This window comes from Sus scrofa, chromosome 10 (assembly GCF_054392235.1).
Source record: "Sus scrofa isolate SSC_HxYL_T2T_F1_AM1 chromosome 10, Sscrofa_HxYL_maternal_Yorkshire_Landrace_v2.0, whole genome shotgun sequence".
In the NCBI taxonomy this organism is placed as follows: Eukaryota; Metazoa; Chordata; class Mammalia; order Artiodactyla; family Suidae; genus Sus; species Sus scrofa.
This window is the reverse complement of record NC_139392.1, coordinates 82,966,615-82,985,225: the sequence shown is the minus strand read 5'-3', so window position 1 is coordinate 82,985,225 and position 18,611 is coordinate 82,966,615. Positions and strand designations below refer to the sequence as shown.

Sequence of the window (18,611 nt, the reverse complement as noted above, 5' to 3'; positions counted from 1 at the left end):
ACAGCCCCACAGACAGCACACAGGCATGCAGCACACGCACACAGCACACGGGCACAGAGCCCCACCCATATTGTGGGTAGCACTTTGCAAAATCAGTGGAGATTTGTGAAAATTCATGCCATCTAGGTAAAATAGCCTGTGGCCCGATTTTGAATTTGTCAAAGGAATCCCACTTGGTTTTCTGCACTTGACCTCTGACAGTGAAGCCGTGCCCTCCTTACTGAGGATTCCCGAAGCCCTCATCTTCCCCTGGTCCATTGCACAAATGCTTTGGAGCCGCCAGCTTCCATGGCAGATGCTGCGAGGGGCACTGGGGATGCAGGTGCAAAGGAGGGAGGCCAACCCTGGAGGCGCCCATGGTCCATTTGCGGGTAGGGATGGGTTACAGTGCAGGTGAGGGTGCCCCACGGCAGCAGGAGCGGCGGGGGGTGAAGATAGTGCAGGAGGAGGCAGAGAAGCAGGCCTGGCTCAGGGACCATCCTCAGCCTCCCTCTTCTCCATTGCTCTGGGCGTGGGGGAGGCGGGGGAGGGGAGGCGGGCAGAGGCAAGGCTGAGTGGAGTGGTACTGCCACACAGACAGGTGACCACCCCTTGCTAAGTCAGGGGGAGGAAACGAACCACGGGGTGACTGAGTGCACGGTCACAGGGGACACTTCTCAGAGGCAGAGAGCATCAGCACAGACTGCCCGGCCCTGGTTTTGATTTCCACCCTCCTTTCATCATCCCGCCCGCTGGTTTTATTAAGTTCCCGTGGAGGGAGGGAGTTCCCGTCGTGGCTCAGCGGAAATGAATCTGCCTGGTATCCATGAGGACGCAGGTTCCATCCCTGGCTTCACTCAGTGGTTTAAGGATCTGGGGGTGGCTGTGACTGTGGCATAGGCCAGCAGCCATAGCTCCGACTGGACCCCTAGCCTGGGAACTTCCGTATGCCGCAGGCGCAGCCCTAAAAGCCAGGGAAAAAAAAAAAAGAGAGAGAGTGCTTAGAAGCCATATCAGACCAACAGCCAGGTGAGGGAGGAACGTAGCCAAGGACACAGCCCCTCCACCTGGCCACTGCTGACCCAGGACTCGCCCACGTGCGTAGAGTGAAAGAATACCTTCCAAACACCTCCAAACACCTAGCTTCTCGGGCAGCGCAGAGAACCTCCTCTGCGCACGAGGCCCCAGCATCAGATTCACACTTTCATCAGGGGCAGTGTTAGAGTAGCATTCCCGTTTGCAGAGCAAACAGGGAAACCCGAGTTGTGTGTTTAGACCAGGTGGTGGCAGGAGGCAGTGCTCCCACCGGGGGTCATTAACAGCAGAGCCAGGAGTGAGTCCTCCAAGCTTGGCATGCATCTCTGGTGCCAAAATAGCACGTTCTAATAAGCCTCAAAAATGCATCCTTGCCTCTCCTGGAACCAGAAGCCCACATCAGACAGGATGGGGCCTCACAGTTGAATTTCAAGCTCTCAGGTATATTTAAGGAATTTATAAACAGTTAAGATGAACTAGGCAAAGATAATCAGAATTTAGAAGAAAAAAAAGATTACCAGATTATTTGGACAAATTGCAATTTCATTATTACCTAGCAGTTACAGTGACCAAAGCATCATCAAGCAGAAATCCTGCTCCTCCAAGGGTAAATAACTAAGACTAGTGTAAATGTTTCCATTTATTGTCCATGTTTATCTGTGTGCTGCTGAAGTAGTCTTAGGTTGCAGGAAAATAGACCTTCATTTGATCCGCTTGCAGTGGTACAGAAACCAACTCGAGTCATAGTCTGTGTCCGTGTGACAGTGTTGCTGAACTCAGATTGAGCTGCTTGCTGCTCAAAAGCCAATAATCGAGAGGCAAGTGTCAGTAGAAAGGAAAGATGCTTTAGTCAGAAAAGCCGGCAGTCTGGGGAGAAGGTAGACTCATGTCCTGAGACCAACTCTGAAGATGCTGCTCAGCCATGACAGGTTTTAAAGGGAAAAAAGGAGAAAGACTCATTGCATGATGGGAGGTTGGATTCTGCATCGTCCTCCATTGCACGCAGGCTGGATGACTCTCTCTCAGATGTCATCTTGCCTCCGTGATCTGCCTGCAGGATTGATAAGGGGGATGCTAGGGGTCAAGAGCTAGTCAGTCGTTAACCACTTGATTCTCTGTTCTTCTTCTTCTTCTTCTTCTTTTTTTTTTTCTTTTTTGGCGGCACCTGCAGCATGTGGAAATTCCTGTTCCAGGGGTCGAACCTTCACCACAGCTGTAACCAAAGCCACAGCAGCCTCAATGCCATATGCTCAACCCCTGAGCCGCCCGGGAACTCCCATTCTTTGTTCTTTTTCTCTAGGAAAAGAATTAACAGGTTAGCAAGGTATGGTGGACATTCAGGAGAGCGTGAGTCAGGGTGAATTGCCTATAGATCTCATTTCTATGATTAGGGTCTTTCGAGCTTAGAGGGGGACAGAAGTGGGCACACAGGAAAGAGGCAGAAGAGCTGCTTTCCACAGTGCATTCCAGATAAGAGGTACCGATACGCTGCTTTACAGCCTCCAGCACAGATAGCCTCTCACAGAACCTGAAAGCAGAGCAGAACCAAGGAGATCCCCAGCAGTTTCACCCTTTCCCTAACGCGTCATGATTGGGTTCTGGTGCTCAGCCCGGGAGGGAAGATTTGCATGGCAGAACCTGATAGAAGGGAGTCAGAGGGTCGTCCACTTGGCCACACTCCCTAACACAGCTTTTTGTCGCAGCAGGAGATGGCAACTTCATCTACTCCCAAGCCGATGAGAACCAGAAGGGCAAAGTGGCCCGCCTGGTGAGCCCTGTGGTTTACTCCCAGAACTCCGCCCACTGCATGACCTTCTGGTACCACATGTCTGGTTCCCACGTGGGCACGCTGCGGGTCAAGCTGCGCTACCAGAAGCCCGAGGAGTATGACCAGCTGGTCTGGATGGCCATCGGACACCAAGGGGACCACTGGAAAGAGGGGCGGGTCCTGCTCCACAAGTCTCTGAAACTTTACCAGGTGCGCCCTGCCCTAGGTCGGGGAGGGCGGCAACTCCAGGGACACCAGGGTGACATTGGAAGTCACGTGGAAACATCCCAAAAATGACTTCAAGTGTTTCCCGAGCCTGGGATATGGCTGCAGTGATGCTCGTCTCGGTAGCGAGTTGCGCGGTCTCCTAGGTTACAAGCATAGAACCAGTTTGCTGAGGAAGAAGGGAGGGTGCGCCTGTGCCATTATTCCTGGGCTGTCCCAGTGAACAGCCCTCTGACTTGCCGCTTTTGCCACTCTGAAATTCTGTATTATACAAACGGAGTGTGGCATTCCCGTCGTGGCTCAGTGGTTAAGGAATCCGACTAGGAACCTTGAGGTTGCAGGTTTGATCCCTGGCCTCACTCAGTGGGTTAAGGATCCGGTGTTGCCATGACTGTGGTGTAGGTCACAGATGCGGCTCTGATCCCACGTTCCTGTGGCTGTGGCGTAGGCCAGCGGCTACAGCTCCGATCAGACCCCTAGCCTGGGAACCTCCATACGCTGCAGGTGTGGCCCTGGAAAAAGGCAAAAGGAGTGTGAGGAGAAAAGGTTTATGGCAGCCCCTCGCGGTGATTGGTGGGGGGGAGAGCAAGTCATGTGCTCACGCAAGAACTCAGTGAATTTAATTCACACGCCGTGGCTTGAGCTGAACAAGCATTTGTAAACACTGTTATTTGGGAGCACACATTTAAAGACTTGAAAATAATCTCATTTTGTCAGGTGATTTTTGAGGGGGAGATCGGAAAAGGCAGCCTTGGCGGGATTGCCGTGGACGACATCAGCATCAGTAACCACATTCCTCAGGAGGACTGCGCCAGTGAGTATGGGCTGGCTGCGGAAACCGGGCGCGCTTACCCAGGGGCACAGGCCCGTCCGCAGAAGCGTCTTTGTTGTGCTCATTTAGACCTAGAATTTCAGTGCGGGCTCTAAGCACAGACTCTGGAGTGCGTGTGCTGCTGCAACGGGGCATCAAGCCAGGTCTGTCCACTTTTATCTGCCCCATTTCCTAACCAAATTCACTTACAGTGTCTGCTTGGTACCCACAAAACTTCCACAAAAGTAATGTGGAATCAAAGCAGAAGCTCACTGTTTCCAGGCTGTGTGCATCGGTGCCAAAACATCATGATGAAAAGCGAAAAACTCAGACATCAGGATAATTCTAAATATCGGAGTGTGTAAACAAACAGCAGGCCTTTGAAACCGTTGATCACAGAGAATTTAATGAAGATTACGTTGTGAATGAATCACAGACACCATCCGGCCTTCGCTTTATTACAAATAAGTAGATGTTTCTGAATCTAAAAACTGTTGAAATGACTCAAAAGTATTGAATAAAGGAAATTTAGAGGCTTTGCCCAGTATTTCAGAGTTTATGGATTTTATCAGTCTGGTTAGTATATGGATAAAAGTCTGACACAGAAAACCAATTCATACTCCCAGTTCTTGATATATAATTATAAATAGCATCACTAATGGCAATGTAATAGCACAGTAATTAGTCTTAAGCTCCATTTGCCACACTTAAACTTTTGTTATATATCATTATATAATAGGATGTTAATTATAACAAAATGGAATAAGCCTATTGGGCAAATTTAAGACAAAGGAGGCCTGTTGACTATAATGGGTTTTTTGGTCATTTCAGCTTTTATTATATAATATATTGGATATATGTAATTGCTAAAGTGGCAATAATTTGATAGGGTCAATTGAAGAAATGGAGGGGAGAGCAGTGAATACAAGTCTGCTTCTTCATATTAGATAAGGAGATGTATTTCATATCACACTATTTAGCAGACGTTCACAGAAAATGGTAAGGCTTAATATCTGAATTGCAGCTACTTTACACATTACCCACATCAACATCTATACTGTTGTTAAAATATATAATTCATAGAGTTACGCAAGACACACGCTACCATGGCTTTCCTATTCCAAGATTTGAGGGGTGATGATGATGTTTTTGGAATGTGAGAGCAGACTCCGTCAACTGAAACAAAGAAATCAATTCAATTCAGTCCAGCAGGTCTTCACTGACCACCTACTATGTGCAAAGCAGCATCCAGCGCTGCAGTGAACACACAGAGCCTAAGACAAGTCCATGAGCCCTTTTCTTTTCCTGTGACGGGTCTACTGTGGTTTAGCTGTGGTTTACTGCTGGGCAGGGTACTCGGAAAGTCACAGCTAAAGCACCTGTCAAACTTTGTGTTGCTGTCACAGTAAAAACGTGTCTAAGATAACTGGACAAGTATTCATCAAATATGTTTCCTTGAATATTTATCCATGGAGGCTTGGAGATTATTAGCTATTAATTATTCATGCATTAATAAACAGTATTTATTGAGCACCGGGTGTGTTCTGGACACTCTTCTAAATGCTGAGGACATAGCCGTGAACAGGAGCCCAGTTCCTCCAGAGACTTTTAAATGCAAAACACAAGACACAGTCTCTGGCCTTAATGAGCTCTCATACTCTGTAGAAAACCAACACTTAGGAAGCACTTAACCACAGAAGCACAGGATGGTAGCCATACATACAACCCCACTTCTGTCTTCTGTCTCTACCGGCTTTCCCCACACTCCAAATGCCAGAACCGTTTCTCTCCACCCTGCTCTCCTCCTCAGACAAAACGCTCTGCCCCAGCAGGGCTTCCTGGATTTAGATCTGACACCAGTTCCAAAGTCATTTAACACTGCCTCCTCGCCACTGCTCTCCAGGTACTTGGTGGGCTCGGCTTGTATTAAACACTCCAAAGGAAGCCCAGCAGAGTCGCGCTCACGTGTGTGTGTGTGTGTGTGTGTGTGTGTGTGTGTAAGGATTTATGGAGTTTATGTGTATTGTATTTGGTTGGCAGTTCAATATCTCTTCCAATTGTGTTTGATTTGTCAGAACCGGGAGACCTGGATAAAAAGAACCCAGAAAGTAAAATGGATGAAACAGGTAAGTTTGTCTTGCTGACCAGTTTTTTAAGACATGTTACTGCGGCTTTCATCATGTTTCGGAAGAAACTTTCGGGTCCTCTGGTGCACTGGTTTAGCAAAGCAGTTGGCATGGAATAAACATCCACGTCCCTGGCCCTGTGCTTGGACGTGACCAGAGTACCCTCTCCTGACCTGCTGTGCAGACTCAGGAGCCACCATCCAAGGCCTCGGTAAGCACTTGAGCCCTGGGGACACATGCCACCCTGGTCCCTCCCTGCCGCAGCTGGAAGAGCGACTTAGAGGACAATGATGTGACACCTTCTCGTTCTATAACTCGAGACAGGAAATGAGTGAAGAGCGTGTCTTACGCAAACACCTACAATAATCTTTAGGCAATAATTTGAAGCCAAATTCTTGTGTCTGGTCGATAGCCGGCTCTTATCTCAAAAGGACAGGAGCCCAGTTTCTGTGATCATCTGTCTTGTTCGATCCATCTGTTTCCATCCTCCTCTCCGGAAACCCTAGTTTTTCGATAATGATCACAGCGTTGGTGACGATGACAATGGTGATAACAGTAAGGGTTTACTGAGGAGCTACTATGTTCCAGTCGCCTTACCTACATTATCTTATCTGATCCTCACAGCTGCTCTCTGAGGTTACTTATCCCCATTTTCCAGATGAGGAGGCTGAAACTCAGAGCAGTGGCTTGACCTTAAGTCTCCCAGCTAATTAGGTGGTAGCCTCAGACTTTAGACGGTTTAACTGGAAAGTGTATGTTTTCCTTGAACCCTGCTTTGTGATCCAAGACCTTGGGAGGGATGGAGGTAGGCCTGCCAGACGTAATTTTATTCCCGGAGGTCTCCTTGCCTCCTGCCAGCAGTGATGGGCGGTGGCCACTTGCCCCAGCGTCACGCTCAGTGCTGCCACAGCTCTGTATCCTGTCCAGTAGCATCAGCACCCGTTGCCATGAGAGATGTGGTCCTCACTGATAGGGACCAATAAATATGGCACCATGCCATGCCATCAGAACTATTACCACGAGGCTTGTTTAGCTTAGTTGAGTTACGTGGTCCGCACAGATGTAAACTTTATTAGAGGTGGCTTCAATACAGTGTTGCATCAAGAGAGAGCACATTAATATGTCCCTGTGGCTCGTTTTCCCCTGCTTGGGGACCTGTATCTCATATTTTTAGTTTTCTTTGATTGGAATCCTTGTTGATCAGAACACCATTAAGTAAACACCAGGCCTGTTGCATATTAACATTTTAGTATCATTTCTAGTACCAGGTAATTAGGCTCAAAGCTCCCATGTTAATCATTTCTCATGTCCCGCTCTAAAGAAAACATTTCCCCAGTTCCTGAGTGCAGAGCTGTGTGACTGTCTCTGGTGAAACCACCAGGGCCGCAAAGATGCTGATTATTAAATGTGTTCCATTTGGCACAGCACCAACACGGCTTCTAGCTTGGAGCCGTAAGCTATTTTAAATGTCAGCAGCAAGCGATCCCTTGTTCTGAAAGCTCTCTCCTTCTTGGGCGCCGCCGGCTTCAGGGGAAACGTGTTTGACTTGAAGATTTGACGTGTGGTCAAATGACAGTGGGACAGCTTGGGTGGGCTCTTGGTGCCTGGCGGGGGGATCAGGCAAATGCAGCAGACACGGGTAAGTCCGCTGCTAAGCAAAAGTGTGACGAAGCATTTTGCAAGGCTCACAGACCGCGTATCTGGCCGGGGTCCATCAGCACAGATTACAATCTCATAGGAGCCGGGCTGCATGAAATCTGAATCAGAATTAGAACCCACCCCTCACTGTGTACCCAGAATCAGTGGTTTCCACTGTTAAGCTTTCTATCAGACTCACTTCCCCCCAACACCTGAATTCCCAACAGTGAGTCAGCATTGGTGTTTCTTGGTGTTGGGGGAGCCACACCCCACTGCAGAAAAAAAACCCCAGGATCTTGAGGGAGGAGCCCAAACCGGGCAGGTGCTTCGCTCCTTTCTCCTTCCTCCTCCTCCGTTTCTCTGTCTGCTGTGGTCGGGTGTGTTCACTGGGCTCACACAGCCAATTTCATTTCTCCCCCAGGGAGCACCCCGGGATATGAGGGCAGGGGAGAGGGCGATGAGAACATCTCCAGGAAGCCGGGCAGCGTGCTGAAGACCCTGGACCCCATCCTCATCACCATCATCGCCATGAGCGCCCTGGGGGTCCTCCTGGGGGCTGTCTGCGGGGTGGTGCTGTACTGTGCCTGTTGGCACAACGGGATGTCCGAAAGAAACTTATCTGCCCTGGAGAACTATAACTTCGAGCTGGTGGATGGTGTGAAGTTGAAAAAAGACAAACTGAATCCACAGAGTACTTACTCGGAAGCCTGAGGCAGCGGAGGTGGCAGGCGAGTGGGAGAGCGGAGCGGAGGACAGAGCTTGAGCGGCTGGGAAACGGCTGGTCTTTCACTGTTCAGGCTGGGAAGCGCGTTGATGACGCCAAGCCAGGTTTTCTCAGGAGCTTCGATGAGTTTGGCCGACAGACATGAACGACTTAGCCGTGTTAACAATCGGAGTCATGTACAGTCAGCTTCTTTCTGTTGGTTTCATTTGAATAATCAGACGCTGGTGTGGAGACCAAGGATGATCGACCTAATTCCATCTGACTCCCCTTCCCCTTCTTCTCTCTCTGCTTCTTCTTCTGGATTCTTTTCGGAAACTGTGCAAAATCTAAGATGCTGGCGCCAAGTGTATTCCGTGGGGCCCCTTCAACGGACATGCTACCTGCAGCCCAGTGCCCAGAATATCTTCGACTAACTGCATTTCCGTGGACTCCTGAAGCCAGCCTCGTGTATAATTGCCCGCGTCGTGCATAGGCAAGAAAGGACTAGGATGTTTTCTTTCAAGTACCGTAGCCTCAGTACCAGTCTAGTGTGACAGCTCTGTTTACGAAGCAATACCGTCCGATTTCCTCGATGTTTTCCAGTGTTGTACTAAACCTCGTGCTGTGAACTCCATACAGAAAACTGTGCCATCACCGAACACTGCTGGCAACTGGGTGTGCAGCCGACAACCGCAACGAAAAATCCTTGGCACTGGCTAGTCTACGTCCTCTCAAGTGCCTTTTTGTTTGTACTGGTTCTTATTGTGTTACATTAACCCGCCCCGCTTTCTTGCCGGTGAAAGCCCCCCTTCTCTAATCAACCCTGGTGGCCCACTGACTAAGAAGAAAGTATATTTTAGTGTGAGATGTCAGCCTCCGGGAAGGCAAGGGCTCCGAAGATATGGCAACGTGGCTTACTTGTTCCGCTTTTTTCTGTAGTTCAATTTCATGTCTCTTGACCCTTTTGTATAAAGCTGCAATATCCTCTCTTACTGTTCTTTCACATGGAATGTATTTTCAAATGTAAACTCTCTCTCTCCTAGCTCTCCGTCTTTTTTCTCTCTTAGGATTTAAGCATTTGCCATTGTCCAGAAAAGAAACTTGCAGCTTTAACGTGCTGGTAATGGCAAACAATTTTACTAGACTTTATGTTGGAAAATACAGAAATAAGGGAAATTCCTAACTTTGCCCTCCAAAGTCTAACTTTGGTTTCCTTGTTAACTGGTTAAAGTGACAGTATCTTTTTTCCTTCAGCCATTTATCTGTCCATTCCAACCAAAATCATCTTTGATGGAAATGTTGGCATTGAATAGAAACCGTGGTAAGTGGAGGGAAGACATAATACTAATTGGCTTCCAAGTGGGAACCCAAAGGAATACAGTTCTCCCCAAAATTCCAAAGCATGAGATTTTTACATCCACAGACACAAAAATGACCCATGAGGACCTTCTTGTTTTGATATTGAGTCAGACAAGGGAAGTGCAAGAAAGGACAGTTAATTTAAGAAAGTCCTATAAATCCTGGTTCCTGGGGATGAAGTATTTTAAGATAAGAGAGGGGAAGAGAACGAGTAAAGTCAAAACAAATGGGGTTTTTTTGGTTTTTGTTTTGTTTTGTTTTTAGAGCCGCACCCACGACATATGGAAGTTCCCAGGCTAGGGGTCAAATCACAGCAACGCCAGATCTGAGCCACATCTGCAACCTACACCACAGCTCATGGCAACGCCGGATCCTTAACCCACTGAGCGAGGCCAGGGATCGAACCTGCAACCTCATGGTTCCTAGTCAGCTTCGTTTCCGCTGTGCCATGATGGGAGCTCCGAAACAATTTTTTTTTTTTTTTTTAATCCATTTAGCAAAAACCTTGAAAAAACAGAGTTGAAAGAATGCTCTAGAAACGTCCAGTGGCTCACCAAGGAAAAGCCCCCCTTGGGGCTGGCAAGACCTTAGCCTCTAACAGCACAGAGAAGTAAATACCTTTATCAGGCCACACGTGAATTAGCCCAAAGAACCTTTGGTGGCTTTCGGTGTGTTTCTGTCATGCCATGTTGTACGTGAGAACTTCCTCTGTTCTGGCACTGCTGTGGGTCTCTCACATATGTTTGTGGGAGTCACATTTGCATCATGGAGGGGAAAGTCCATTCATCCTGGTTTAATTGAATTGAGAATGCCTTTTGTTTCCAGGAAAGTATTGATCCCTAGGAAAGAGGAATAGATTCTTATCCCCAGAGGCATCTCTTCAGCCCTTATAATCCTACCAGGACGAAAGCACTAAGGAAGACTTGATTTTTTTTTTTTTTTTTTTTTTTTTAAGGCAACAGACTTAAAGTTGTCCTCAGCCAAGGAAAAATGATACTGCAACTTTAAATTTTAAAGTATCTTGCACTGATAAATATATTTAAAAATTATATGTTTATAAAGTTATTAATTTGTAAAGGCAGTGTTACAAAATGTTCAGTTTATATTGTTTTAGATTGTTTCGTAATTTTAAAAGGTGTGAAATAACATATTTTTTTCCTTTATTGAGATCTATAAAACTTTCTGTAGTAAAATGTTTTCATTTTACTGATATATTATTGCTTCATGTTTTGTACCATCATAAAATTTTGTGCAAATTTTTTTTACAGAAATTTTTATTTTCTATGACAATATGACACTTGTAAATTGTTTCAAAATGAACAGCGAAGCCTTAACTTTAAATGACATTTGTATTCTCAGACACTGAGTTGCATAAAAAAAAAAAAAGCATAGAACTGAACTGTAACTTAAATTCCAAACTATGACTACTACATTCCAAAGAAACAGTTGAATTAAACATTTTCATAAAATATCCCAAACCTGATGGCTCTTATTATACTAGCTTTGTTATTTGTTAAACAAGTTGGTATTATTCTAGTATCAAATAACTTTAAAGATTTTTTTAAGTTCTCTTTTAAAAATAATAACCTAATGAGAGAAGATTCAGAAGACAAAGCAGAAACCTGAACGTAGACTGTCACCCCAAACTGGACACTTGTCAAGATAAGGCATAAAGTATTTGGCCTTATAAATGGAAATTTTTCAACTTCAAATCTTGTGTCACATGTTTCTATATTCCATTTAGTAAAGTTTTTTTTTTTTTTTCATGGATTTCCCAAATAGCTGTTGGTAAGTTTTGTTCTCATAGAGAGTAGGTAATAAATCCGACAGTGTTTTTCATAGGCACCTATGGTAGTTTTCATTACAGGGCAAAACTAAGCATGGCATTGCAACTGGTTTCTTGGTCATTCTTAGGAAAATTTTGATTCCCTCTGGGAGCAAAATAATAGTAGTAGCAATAGGAATAACAGTAATAAACAAAGACAGGACAATTGTGGAGCCAAAGCATGGTTTTTAGGGTGAAGGAGAGCAGGCCCTTTACAACACAATTGTCCTCTCTTTAGCCCCACCATCTGCAGACCAACAGTTCTTTCCTTTTCTTCCTCTGATTGTAGGAAAACTTAACTCTGAAGCACAGGGACTCCGGAAGGGTGAGCTGCTCTGCACAGCCCTTCCTCGGGAAATTAGTATTCCTACTTTTCTCTAGCATCTTCCAAGATTTAACCAAGAAGAGGACATTTTCCCTCCTTGGGGGAGTTATAGGTCTCTCTGCTTAGAGAAAAGAGCCAGAGCTAGAGCCAGATCTGGGAAATCACTTTCCTGAACTTAAATTCTATTTCTGTTCGTGGATGTTTCCAGAAAAAATGATGACTTGGGAGGAATCTATCAGAATTACTCCAGACATACTTTCTGAAGAACACTAAAGGCCATAGATGAATGTTTTGTTTCATTGTTCAAGAAATCTTAAACAAAATGCTTTTCATACATTTCTCATCTCTGGTTAAGTTCTAAGCTAGGCTTTTCTTCCTGAGGTTAATGAGCTAAATCACCCTACAATACTTCCCAAGGTCAAGAATTAAATATAGCAGAAGAATTGAAACGTTTAACTTAGAAGATGAAAATAATTTATTGTTCCATCAGCTGTCTTCCTTGCTAAGGTATATCCATCATGACTTAGGCAGGGTTGCACTTGATCTTTTTGCAAATCAGATGGATTTTGTAACATTCCGTAATGTTCCCGCAGGTTCTGTGGACTGATATTTGCAGGAAACGCGGTACACAACCACGTCCCTTTTTAAGACTCGCGGCTGCTTTGATGGGCTCACGCCCACTTTAATCTTTAATTTGGAATGCCCCACACTTTACCAGTAGAAAGGATTTTGTGAGCAATGCTTTGACAATGCCCCATTCTGAGCTGTGGTTGGGAGGGTAACAGACTAGGAGTTCGATTTGGTGGCATGAAGACAAGCTGGGAATATTAGGCCAAGTTATGGTTGGAATCGATTCCTTAGGATGTGAAGGGGTCATTAAGATCCTTTGCCCTGGAGGGCCTGTTGTGGCTCAGGAACCCAACATAGTGTCTGTGAGGATGCAGGTTCAACCCCAGGCCTCACTCAGTGGGTTAAGGATCTGGCATAGCTGCAGGCTGTGGCATAGGTTGCAGATGCCGTTCAGATCTGGCGTTGCTGTGGCTGTGGCATAGGCCTGCAGCTACAGCTCCAGTTCGATCCCTAGCCTGGGACTATCCATATGCCCCAGGTGCGGCTGTGTAAAAAAAAAAAAGGAAAAAAAATCCTTTATCCTAGTTGAGCAAATAAAGGACAGAAAACACCTAAGAGAATGGGGGATATAGGTGTACAGGAACCTTAAGGAAAAGCTCTGGACCAGAATTTAAATCAAGTTCTCTATTTTCTTCTCTCCACAAAGTCTTTATGCTAATGAGCCTGGAATTATCTCCCATCATCATCCCCCTGCTTAATCACCCTTGATTACCTCTGCTGTGCGTTCATAACCTCAGGTTAAACAATGCAGACAGCCCCTTCCTCGTCCCTGACTGTGACAATGTATCCTAATTGAGCCATTTCTGCCTCCCTGGTCACCCTCCTATTCTCCAAAGTGCATCCTCTGTACATTAATCTGCTAGTTAAATATTGATAGCCAGCCTCTCCCTTAATATTTACTTTGTTGCTCCATTACTGCTACATACAGGGTGATTATTTGTTTCTGTCTTCCCAGCCTGTTTAATCAGGACTGAGTCAACCTTTCCTGTGTTTAACCTTCTTGTCCAATCGCAGCCGGCGAGTGTTCGGGGGGACTATTCTGACATCAGCTCTGAAATGATTTTCTAGGCTCGGTGTAGGTGCCACTGTAGCCAGTAGGGGTCAGAAGGGCATTTCTCTTGGGGTCAAGTGGTTGGTGGTGAGGAGGGAAAGCCCTGGAGGTGTTGTTTTAGGTCGAACCTCTCCCTTTGAATGTTGTCTTCTCAATGCAGCCTAAGAGAGAGCCAGGGCCCACCTGGTAGTTTCTGTGCTTTTTCTGGAACATTGGCCCTGAAGCTCTTCCAGCATGTAAACTTGATATGACAGCAGCCAGCCCATCCCCACAAGGACTGTGAAATGGCAGAAATAGAGACCCAGACACCAGCCCTGGCCTTGATGGGGGTCGGCTGGAAATTTTGGGGCACTGTCTCGGCTGCCTCCCCAAGTTGTGTGGAAGGATTAAGCTATAGACAAATGGGAAGCATCTTTGAACGTGTGTTCTGCTGGGAAAGAAAGATGCATTGTGGCACAGAAATGCTAATAGCATCCTTGAAGGCAAGCGGGTCCTTCTGCTGTAGTCAGAATGATGGCAGTGGCCGTCTTCAACATTTTCTTTCCCAGACTGGAAGTTGCCACTGCCCTCAGCAGAAAGGCCACAGTTACCCTGGGCTTGTGTGTGTTGGGGAGGGAGTGATGTTTAAATTTTGGATGTGTTTGTGTTGCCATCAAACAGAAAAGGTTTAACAGATGTGCTCTGGGCAGTTTCCAGGCGGTGACTTGGAAAGTCTCTTTGTCTACTTAAAAAAGAAAAAAAAAAAAAAAAAAGCATAATCTGAAAGAGGAGAGTCAATTTTTTTTTATAGTTATTTCCCCAGTAAAATTTTTGATCTACTGTTCAGCATGGTGACCCAGTTACATATGTACACATTCTACTTTCTCACATTATCAGGCTCCATCATAAGTGACTGGACATAGTTCCCAGTGCTACACAGCAGGATCTCATTGCTAATCCATTCCAAAGGCAATAATTTCTATCTATTAACCCCAAGCTCCCAATCCACCCCACTCCCTCCCCCTTGGCAACCACAAGTCTATTCTCCAAGTCCATGACTTTCTTTTCTGTGGAAAGGTTCGTTTGTGGTATATATTAGATTCCAGATAGAAGTGATAAACAGTATTTGTCTTTCTGACTTACTTCACTCAGTATGAGAGTCTCTAGTTCCATCCATGTTGCTGCAAATGGCATTATTTCATTCCTTTTTATGGCTAAGTAGTATTCCTTTGTGTATATAGACCATATCTTCCTAATCCAATCCTCTGTCGATGGACATTTGGGTCGTTTCCATGTCTTGGCTATTGTGAACAGAGCTACAATGAACATGCGAGTGCATGTGTCTTTTTTTAAGGAGAGTTTTGTCCGGATATATGCCCAAGAGTGGGATTGCTGGGTCATATGGTAGTTCTATGTATAGATTTCTAAGGTGCCTCCATACGGTTCTCCATAGTGGCTGTACCAGCTTACATTCCCACCATCAGTGCAGGAGGGTTCCCTTTTCTCCACACCCCCTCTAGCACTTGTTATGTGTGGACTTACTAATGATGGCCATTCTGACTGGTGTGAGGTGGTATCTCGTGGTAGTTTTGATTTGCATTTCTCTAATAATCAGGGATGTTGAGCATTTTTTCATGTTGTTTGGGGTGAAATTAGGATTTAAGCCCAGGAGACAGCATCTCGGGTAGCCCTGAGAAACTGTCCAAGGAGGTGGAGGGGGGGTACTAGGATATATGAGTTTTTGCAACGAAGAGAAGGTAGTAGGAACAAAAGATATATAGAAATCCTGATTTACAGAAAACCAGTTTCCCTGGGAAGATGTTAAGGTCTAGGCTTACTGGAATCACTCCTTGGATATGCACCTCAGCTGAGGGCCAGTCTTCTTTAGTCCTTTCCCAAGTTCCTTCAGGGCTCACCGGCCCACCCTTGGGAGTGACTGTCTTCACAGATGACTGCGACATCTTTTGTTTCATCCACTTGACTACAGCCAGGGGGCAGTATTTCAGACAGCTCTGAAATACCACCCCAAAGAGGAAAGGGAGAATATCCAGATATAAGTGATAAAGGTGAAGGGGGAGGTACCTGCAGCCAGGAATGTATTTTACCAAATTTGCTGCTGGTCTCCTGAAAGTTACTATTAGTCTCAGCCATGGGTCATCATGAAGGATTTGGGTGTTTTTCTAGATGTAAGGAGATGCAAGAATTGGGCTCATCAACTCTTCTCCTAAAAATATCTATCTGAAGACCTGTTCTTCCAGTTTTCCTAGAGCACAGAGTGCCTCACCCCTGGTCTCCACCCTGAGCTCTGCTGCAATAGCTCATGATTTAATCCATGTAGAGGCTGATGGCAGGTGCCCAACCTCAGTTCACATCTCTGTCTGCTTCTCCACTTCCCACCCCCGGTAGGATAGGGGCAGGCAAGAAGTGACTCTTCCAGAATGTCACCATCTGATTTTCAGTAAAAGCATCTTGCAGTTCAGAGACTTTGGGAAACACAGGTATCACAATAGGCACACAGTTTAAAGTTCCCCTCGTGGGTGCCGACGAGGCAAATGGTCCTTTGCATCAGTGGAGTGAATAGGGTCAGTACACGGTACTAACTTTTCCAGCAACTTCCCAGGAGATTGCTCCCCTCCTCCGAGTCCAGGGAACTTTAAGGCTTCTGTGGCAGTGGTGACACCTGCAGTCACAGAAACTAGAATCTGAATAGCCAACCTCCAAGCAGCCTACTTACTTGGTGCCTGATCCATTCTTTAATGGTTTTCGATTATTTGACATTCCTCTAAATTCCACCTACTGTCACCCTGCCATGCTGTTTACAAACAACTGGAATACTCTTTCTCTCTTCCTGCTTCCTCCTCCTCCTCTGTCGATTGCCTTGGAACTTCCAACTTATTTTTAGAGGTGCAACTCAAATTTCTCACTTAATATAAGCCACCCTTGTCCCCATCTAGGTCCCCATTGCATTTGGCACAGAGTGTTTCCAGCAACATCAGACTAACTTTAAAACTATTTGTCTACTTTCTGTATTGGTCAGCCTATGGACAATAAAGTCAAGCTCATTCCAGAAAGTTCAATAGGAAGAATTCAATGCAATAAACTGGCTGCCAAGGTGCTGAGAGAGTGGATGAGCCCAAGAGGAGAGGAGGAGACAAGGGAGATTTTAATTACACTAGACAGCTGCTAGCTACCTGCTGGGGCTGGAGGAACAAGAGGAAAAGGAGCTGTTATCTGAAGGCTAGGCTGCCTGGCCAGATCCGGTCCGTGGGGGTTGGCTCTGCTGCATCACCACCCAAGGCAGAGGGAGATGAGGATGGCTGTCTTGGCATCTCCCTAGCACCGACCTCCACTCTCCTGCTGGTGCCCCCACTGCCTTAAATGTGACCTGCAGCCTGGGAAAGGCAGCTTTCAGGAAAAGGGCTAAGATCAGGTCTGAAAGCAAAGAAGAAAGTGATACCTTACCCCGCAGCAGACAGTGAGCTTCATTTCGGCATCCTCAGCACAACAAAGATACTTCATGAATCTGTTGAGCCAAGTACTGACTTAAAGTGAGATCTGGTTTCTTTGTAGTCTTGTCAAAGGGACTTATGCCTTCTTAGAAAAATAATATCAATCTTCTCAGCCTCCCCTACATCATTTTCTTTCTCTTCGTCAAATTGAAAGGCTCTCTTTTTTTTCCTTTAACCACGGTATTTCCATCGTGGTGGGCTATTCACAGTTCCCACGTTCCCAGCATTCCAAGAGAATGATAAGAAGCTACTGGTAATCTAGTTTGAAATTTGCATTGAGTTCAGTCATCTGTTCCCTAGAGCCCTGCTCTAAAGGCCAGTCAGGCTAAAAAAGGAGCTTCTTTTGCTATCAGACACTTTTTAAGTCTTTTCATTATCAATTCACCAGTATAGCACATAATGAGGTCTTGTAGTGGCAGATAGGGAATTCATTTCTCAGCCAAGTGGCTGAACTTGTAAGCTGCCAGATCGTGGGCCATTATCTATAATTACTTCGTGGGTATTCCACAATGATCATTTTCTTTGTAGGATTAAAAAAAAAAAAAAAAAAAAAAAAGGCAGGTCTTACGTAGCTTTGGCAGATTAAGCCCAGGCCAAAGTAAGATAAGCTGATGTTGCTGTAAGAGGCGGTGTTTCTCTCCTCTAGGACAAAATCATTTACCCTCTGCCTGGGTCAGGAAGCCACCTTCAGCAAAGCAACTGACTGTGACACAAGAATGTGTATTTACTGGTCTCTAAAACCCAGTGTTCTTTGCAATTTGCCCACTTTCCTATACAAGTTCTCTGTCAATGAGTTTCTATTATAGTCACGACTTGCCTCAGAACTTGCTTATAAATAAGCCAGGTGCCAGATTCCTCACACAATGAAAGGGGGGATGATGGGGGGAGTCCTAAGCTATTCCCATGCAGAAGCAAATTCTGGAAAATTCAATGAGTACAAAAATGTTGCTTCAGGAAGATGGGTGAGAAGGGGGCAGAGATGTGCTGGAAGCTCCGAAACAGAACGTCGCCCCCGACCCCCGCAAAAAAAAAAAAAAAACTGATCATGTACATCTCTCCCCAACTCTGTGGGCAGTGAAGTCATAGCAGTTGCTTGAAATTGACCAAAGTGGAATATTTACTCCACACAAATGGGCAAACACTGCACATCAGCTCTTTTTCCTTTTCCTTTCCAAGGTCCTGTAAAACATTTACCAGCGCATCCTGGGGAAGGAAAGAATCTCATTTTTGTCAAATCTTGCTCTTTGACAAAGCCCATCAGATAAAGACTATCAGGGACACACTTGCCACCAAACAAATTTAGGTTTATAAAGCCACAAATTTAGGTTTATAAAGCCACGTGTGATGGAACTCCACAGGAGCTGGGGGCAGCTTATCAAGAGCGAGCTGGAGCTGATGTTGGATGATTTTTAAGAGGAACTGGGGAAGACAGAACCGCTCTGCATCGGTGGCTGCCATGCTGCAGGCAGTTTAGAAACCAGGAGAGCAGCCATCATTACTCGGGGAGGAAGGATGAAGTGCAGCTGAGGGAGTCATTGGGAACAATGTCATTAGGAAAGAAAAGCAGTAATCGTTCCAAAGAGAGAGGTTGCCCATCGTTCCAGACGGCACCCTCTGTGACCTCGGAAAGGTCCCCCCAGAAACTTGT

The 18,611-nt window shown here is 45.8% G+C and overlaps 1 protein-coding gene and 1 long non-coding RNA gene across 6 annotated transcripts in view; one reads left to right on the top strand and one right to left on the bottom strand.

Moving 5' to 3' along the window:
* NRP1 (neuropilin 1) overlaps positions 1-11,115 on the top strand; it is a 147,926-nt gene extending 136,811 nt beyond the window's left edge. For 2 of the 5 annotated variants that reach the window (XM_021064976.2, XM_003130798.5), the window contains exons 14-17: positions 2,721-2,992; positions 3,725-3,821; positions 5,894-5,944; positions 8,004-11,115. In XM_021064976.2, the coding sequence (XP_020920635.1) occupies positions 2,721-2,992; positions 3,725-3,821; positions 5,894-5,944; positions 8,004-8,293 (710 nt within the window). In that variant the 3' untranslated portion in view covers positions 8,294-11,115. Of the gene's footprint in view, positions 1-12; positions 1,500-2,717; positions 2,993-3,724; positions 3,822-5,893; positions 5,945-8,003 lie in introns of those variants that run through there. The other 3 variants (XM_005668178.4, XM_005668176.4, XR_014818078.1) reach the window with 2 other exon arrangements.
* LOC102161921 (uncharacterized) lies at positions 1,540-17,294 on the bottom strand. Its single transcript, XR_014818080.1, has 2 exons — positions 16,917-17,294; positions 1,540-2,310 (listed from the first exon to the last, which is right to left on the bottom strand). It is a non-coding gene; the product is annotated as an uncharacterized LOC102161921 (long non-coding RNA).
* Between the last annotated feature and the right edge of the window lie 1,317 nt (positions 17,295-18,611).